The sequence below is a fragment of the Poecilia reticulata genome, linkage group LG10 (assembly GCF_000633615.1).
Source record: "Poecilia reticulata strain Guanapo linkage group LG10, Guppy_female_1.0+MT, whole genome shotgun sequence".
In the NCBI taxonomy this organism is placed as follows: Eukaryota; Metazoa; Chordata; class Actinopteri; order Cyprinodontiformes; family Poeciliidae; genus Poecilia; species Poecilia reticulata.
This window is the reverse complement of record NC_024340.1, coordinates 31,596,484-31,603,028: the sequence shown is the minus strand read 5'-3', so window position 1 is coordinate 31,603,028 and position 6,545 is coordinate 31,596,484. Positions and strand designations below refer to the sequence as shown.

Here is a 6,545-nt window from a genome sequence, read left to right as displayed (position 1 = left end):
TAAGAATGACTTTTTTTTCAGTGACCCTAATCAATTAATCAAGTAGTAGTTTTTCAGTCTGGATGTAAAGATTCCCAGTGTTTCATAATTTTTTACAGTTTTCTGGAAGAAACTTCCAGAATGCTGCTTCTTCCTGTTTGGGTGGGATCCCGATCAGTAGTTTCTGGCTGTAATAGCTGGAGCTGAGGTTTTGAAGGTTTCAATTTGAAGGTTTCAAATTATTTTCCGTTAAAAAACTGGAACCTTTACTACCAAACGTTGCGGCCTGATCACAAAGGCCCTCGTTGTTGAGCTTTTTTTTTTTTTTTGGCAGATTGAGTGACCCATCTTGCAAATATACGAGCTTTGAGTGAAAAGCCGCAGCGGCATTGTCGGAGTGGCTCCTCTCGCGCCGGTAGACGATCTGCGCTGGATGCTCTCATGCCTGCTGTGCTGTCTGACTCCGGGAGGATGGACGGTGTGTCGTTAGGGTGAGTTGGCTCATCGCTGGGGGATTATTTAGCAAAGCTGCGTTTCACGCTGCTTTCTACATCTGCTGGAGAACATTTTAGTCCACATGACCCACAAATCCACAGCAGCCGGGCCCCACGGCTCGTCCTCAGGAAGGGAGCTACGGGCTAGCCGTGGCTAGCCTCGGTTAGTTTGTTAGCATCGCTGACAGTTTGCGGTTACATTTCAACCAAAGTTCCTTCACTGACATCCGGGAAATGTGACATTTTGACCGCAAACAAACCTTAAACAAAGCTGTCTGAATCCTATAAGCAGTTATAATTAAAAGGTTTATTGTGATTAATAGCTGCTAAAAGCCCCCGTAATGTTTAAATGATGAGCGATGCTAGGCGCTAGCCAGCCTGTTACACACTGGAAACATTTTATTTCAACATTATTACAGTTTTAAATGCTAAATGCAAATGTCAGAAAAATACAGTATTTAATATTATTATCGCAGTGAACCATCTGTGATTAAATAAACGTTTATGTTTCATGTGTTAAAATGCTCGGCATACTCATGATAGTTAGTCTGTTGGCTTTACATACTTTTTGGGTTAATTAAACTTCATTTTTAAGTAATTTTAGGCATTTAATTTCCCCGTAGCGTCTGGATTTATCTCCAGTTGTATAAAAATTATTATTACAGGTGTTTGTTTTTCTTTAGATCAGATGTTAACTTAATAAGAATATAAGTCAGAACATTTAGTGTAAATTTAGCTATGATGCTAATTAGATGCTGTAGACACTTAAGGAATGTAATGTTGCTTTTTCATAATTGCAATGTTTTAAATACATAAATAGTGAAATATCACTTTACTGCTCTGTCCTACAAGCTTTTACCCCATTTCATCATAAAAACGATTGATTTTGGGTAGGTCCTTATTAATGATCCATTTAACATTATTAAATGTCATTTTGTAATCGGACTAGAACATCTGGAGACCCAGATGTATAAGATCAGCTGGGAAATAAAGGAAATGTAATAAATAGTTTTCAATAATTGGGATGCAAAGAAAATGAAACGGTTCAGCTCTGAACTGACAAACTGTGAAAATCTCTTTTTAATTGGATTAAAATGTCACTTTTTGTTGCTTCAGACAGTTAATCAGTGTCCCATTAGCCACCACGGCTAATTTCATCTGCACAAACGACATAAATACAATAAATTACAGTGCAATGCAGACAAAAAAACCCTTTTTGAAAAGGGAATAGTAGTAATAATGTTCAACAGGAAGTTGATTTGAAGGATAACGAGCCGTTTGTCTGGCCTGTGTGATCCAGACACTGCCTCTCATGTCTCACCAGTCTGGTGGCATCGCCGCGTCCGAACTGCGCCACGGATTCAGAGGACGACGCGGCGAACGGAGGGATTCACACCTTCAACCAGACGCACATGAGGAAGGCCTTCCAGCTCATGAACGACCTGCGCAGGTGTGTGTGTCTGCAGCGAGACAGTGGAACCTTTTAAACTGTAAACGTTTCAGCTTCTTCAGATCATCGATCTTCAAAAGGTTTAAAGTTTTTAAACAGTTTTTGGGCAAAATTTGCAACAATATTGAAAAGTGCATAACAGTTTGCATCAACAGTTTTTTTTCTGGCCCTTTTCTCAAGCAAAGTTGTTTGTTTTGCTTATTTGTTTTAAATGTGAGAGTAAAGTTGTAACTTTATGAGAACTCAACACTAAAATCTGAGCGTCTTGTGAAATTGGCATTGGTTTCACACATAAGGAAATATTTCTGAATTTGATTCTGACGTGTTAAAACATTTTATCAGCTGCTGAAATTTGAAACGATTGTTTCAACGACGTCTATTTCAAAAAAGAACCAGACTCACAGATAACATTATCACAGCATTTTATTATTAAAAATATGTTTGTTTGTTCTGTAATGATGTAAGTCGTGATAGTATAACTACTCTTGTAAAAAGCCTTGTCCTAATATTACAACTTTATTCTTTATTCTTGATCTGATCCTACTTGCTTTTGAACTCTGCTGCCATCTAGTGACTGGAGGCTTGTTTGTCAGTCAAGAATAAATAGATAAAAAGATAATTATAAAGTCCTGCTGTAAATGATGCTACGCTAACGATGCCACAATGACGATGCTACGCTATTGACACCACGATGACGATGCTAGGCTGACGATGCCACGGTGACGATGCTATGCTAACGCCACAATGACGATGCTACGCTAACAATGCCACGGTGACGATGCTACGCTAACGATGCCACGGTGACGATGCTATGGTAACGATGCCACGGTGACGATGCTATGCTAACGATGCTATGCTAACGATGCTATGCTAACGATGCCACGATGCTATGCTAATGACGCCACAATGACGACGCTACGCTAATGACGCCACAATGACGATGCTAAGCTAACGATGCTATGGTGACGATGCTACGCTAACGATGCCACGGTGACGATGCTACGCTAACGATGCCACGGTGACGATGCTACGCTAACGATGCCACGGTGACGATGCTATGCTAACGATGCAACGGTGACGATGCTACGCTAACGATGCCACGGTGACAATGCCATGGTGATGATGCTAAGCTAACGACGTGACGGTGACAATGCTAAGCTAACGACGTGACGGTGACGATGCTAAGCTATCGACGCCACGTTGATGAAGCTAAGCTAACGATCGTCCTCTCTGTTAGTAAGCAGATGCTGTGTGACGTCCAGCTGGTGGCGGGCAGCGTGGAAGTGCCTGCTCACCGGGTGGTCCTGGCAGCCTGTAGTCCGTACTTCTGTGCCATGTTCACAGGTACTGGTTCTGACCCGTTTGGGCCCGAGAGAGGCTGCTTCCAGGCGGTAAACTGTGTCTGTGTGCAGGAGATATGAGCGAGAGCAAAGCACAGCAGGTGGAGATCAGAGAGGTCGATGGTCAGACGCTGAGGAAGCTTGTGGATTACATTTACACCGCAGAGATAGAGGTGACAGAGGACAACGTCCAGGTGAGTGGGAATAATCCAGATTACCACCACCTGCTTGGGGTTTCGGCTCTGGTTTTATTGAACTTTTATAAAAATACATATTTACTCATTTGCTCAATCTGTCATTAAATATGGTATGAGACAGAAAACGATCTCTGCCTTCTCCCAGCGCCAACTAGAAACGGCCAATCACAGATTGAATCAATTTTTAAATAAACGGAAACAAAATCTCTAATAAACTCTTTAAAATCCAAAATAAAAACAAATAAAATTCATTTCTAATGAGACAGAAATGTCAGTTGTATTCATCAACAGTTTGTATTTATTTAGTTTGAAATAAATGTTATTCATTGAGACATTAACACATTTATTTTTTTACGGTTCCGGCTGGAACCGTTTCCGGTACAACCGTAAATCTGGCGCACAAGCTGCAGCAGATGACGAAGTCGCTTCTGTCGGGTAAATTTCTGCTTCTAAATTAATCTGACTGGATGCTGGAAAAACTAATGTTATGTTCAAGTTGTGCTAAAAGGAGTTAGCCTATCAGAAGCTATGCTAGCCTGAGTAGCATCTCAGTGCTAATCATGTAGCAGCTGATGCTAATGTTAGCATCCACATTTCCGAAGAAGAATCCAATTTGAATTTTGAAGAACCTGAATAAAAGATTAAAAACAATAATGTTGTTGAGCTCAAATGTCTGTTTATTCAGCAGTAAAAGGTTTTTGAACTGAAAACTTGTTGATTAAAATGTAATGAACTTGTTGATTACCGACTCCAGTCAGAACATGTCATTAGTTATTTATGTTCTGGGCGGGTTTAGTTCCTGTGAAGCGGACCTGCTCCTTCCAGGAGATCCAGAGTTCTGGACTCGTGTGTTTCTCTGTTTTCTTGTGTTTTTCCTTGTTTACGGTTGTGTGATGAGGTCAGGAAGGCCTCTGGGTTCCTGAGCAGGAAGCGGAACGCTGCCCTGACCTTTCCTTTTGTCAGCCTCTTTGTTCGGTCCGGTCAGAGCGACCAGCTGGTGCCAACGGCTCCAACCACTTTTCTAAGCTGCTAATCGATTTCAGGCACATGATTATTGATGCTTTTTATGCTCGTTACTGTTAAATAAATAAATTAGCAGCTTTCTGGCAAATTTTCAATCCGTTTTATGCGCTGGTTTTAATGTTTGTCATTTTAAGTTTGTCTTTAAAAACTGAGATGTGTTTTTGTAAGGGGTGACGTCACACTGTGTGAGAGAGCAGTGAGTGTTTCTACTTTTAAGATGAAAACGTTCCGATAAACTGATTTTCATTTGTGGTGATTTGAGCGCAGTGCGTCGTGGCGCCGTTTCCATGGCGACGTCGGTTACAAAGCGGATCCCGACGGTGGATTTGTTTTATTTTTTCATTTTTTTTTAGAATTGATTTTAAATTGATTCTGAATCACAGTGAATGAGTGTGCTGATTCTCATGCCAGTGGATTTTTTTTGGCACACGTCTAATATTAACATGTTTAGCATATTTACATTAGCTGTTAGCATGGCTAGATGTTAGCACGGCTAGCTGTTTCTGTACAACTTCCAACTGATTCTTAACTCTGAAGTTTTTAAAATGCTGCATTTTCCAAGTGGAAAGCTCAAAATGACAGTAAATCAATGTCGCTGTAAGTTAGCCTTCCTGTTATCTGCTGAAAGTCTCAATCTCTCTTGCTGCCTGAAAGAAGTTCATAAGTTTTACTTAATTTCTCTTAAAACTGACTTGTCTTGTGGTAGTAGGTTAAAACCTCATTTTGACGACGGAAACGGATTTAGTGATCAGTTTTATCGTTTCGTCAGAAATGGATGTGACTCAGGATTTAAGGAAAGTTTCTCCCGGACGGATCTGTGAGTCGAGAAGCAGAGACTGGCTGTTTACCTGCTGGTTTTAACTCTGTTGTTAAATTCTGACTCCAGAGCTGCGCGGTTCTGCTCAAAGCCCAGTTTCCTCTTATTCTGAGCGCAGGAAGCGCAGAGAGAGGAAATCCTCCCGCTGGCAGCAGGGAGGATTTCTCTCTGTTTTTCTCTCCTTAGTGTTTCTGTGCGATCATCCAGTCGCTGCCACAGCCTGAAGATATAAAATATAAATATTTAGAGTTTTAATTTGGGATCTTTTGCCTTTTAGTTTCCACATTCAGCTGGTGAAGAGATTAAACTGGGATTTTATTTCAGGATTAGATTCTGTCTGTCTCTCTTTCTTTGTTCTTTGCTTCTTTGCTTCTTTTTCTTAGTTTATTTGTCAAACTCATCCAGAATTGCAGAGAAAGAGTTTGTGTCCCTGAGTGGACGATAAAATGCTCAGGGACATTTTGTCTCATCCTTTAATGAGACCAAACTAACAACAGAACCTGTTGGATGAAAACATTTTTCTATTATATGTGAAGAAAATGGATCTGGAAAGTCTTGAGCTTCATTTAATGGTTTTCTGGATCGTTTGGAAAAGTGTCGGAATGAAATGAATTTGATTTCTCGTCCTGTTGTCTGAGAGACTCATCAGTCTGGAAAGTTCATTTTTCCTGTATTACATTCTGACTTTAATAATGTGATGACCATGTTATGTCTTTAAGTGTTCAGTTCATCTGGTGAGAGTTCATTGTCTGGGCTGTAGACCCAGGGTTAGATGTTGTTTGCTGCAGCTGCTCCAGAGTCCCACTGTATCTCCAGTGTTTCCTTATCTTTGATGTAAACCTGCAGCTTTCATCTGACCGTTCATTAGGTTTTGATCGTGTTTCTCATATCATCACATGGAGTTGAACTGATCTGACTGAGTCACTTTTATTTAACAATCCTGAACAAATTAATGTTTTTCTTCCAGCTGTCTGTCCGTCTTTTCGTCGTTTTATTTATTCTCCTCTCCCCGCTGCTGCTGTCGCCATACCAGGCTGATGTCAGATCTTTTCTCTGAATTCACCGTGGATGTTTTAAAACTTTAAAAAATGCCTAAAACAATTAAAGTTTGGAAATTTTAACCCAGAAAAGTAAACACACAAAAATATAACAGAAGCTAATGCTAAACTGCTAAATGCATGAAAGAATTAGCTGAAGCTAAAGCTAAACTCCTAAATGCATGAAAGAATTAGCAGAAGTTAATGC

The 6,545-nt window shown here is 40.3% G+C and overlaps 1 protein-coding gene across 1 annotated transcript in view; it reads left to right on the top strand.

The window, feature by feature from the left end:
* Window positions 1-343: 343 nt before the first annotated feature.
* Window positions 344-6,545, top strand: part of klhl3 (kelch-like family member 3) — a 24,199-nt gene continuing 17,997 nt past the window's right edge. The window contains exons 1-4 of the mRNA XM_017307037.1: window positions 344-470; window positions 1,798-1,923; window positions 3,161-3,267; window positions 3,336-3,457. Coding sequence (XP_017162526.1) covers window positions 421-470; window positions 1,798-1,923; window positions 3,161-3,267; window positions 3,336-3,457 — 405 coding nt within the window. The 5' untranslated portion in view covers window positions 344-420. The remainder of the gene's footprint in view (window positions 471-1,797; window positions 1,924-3,160; window positions 3,268-3,335; window positions 3,458-6,545) is intronic.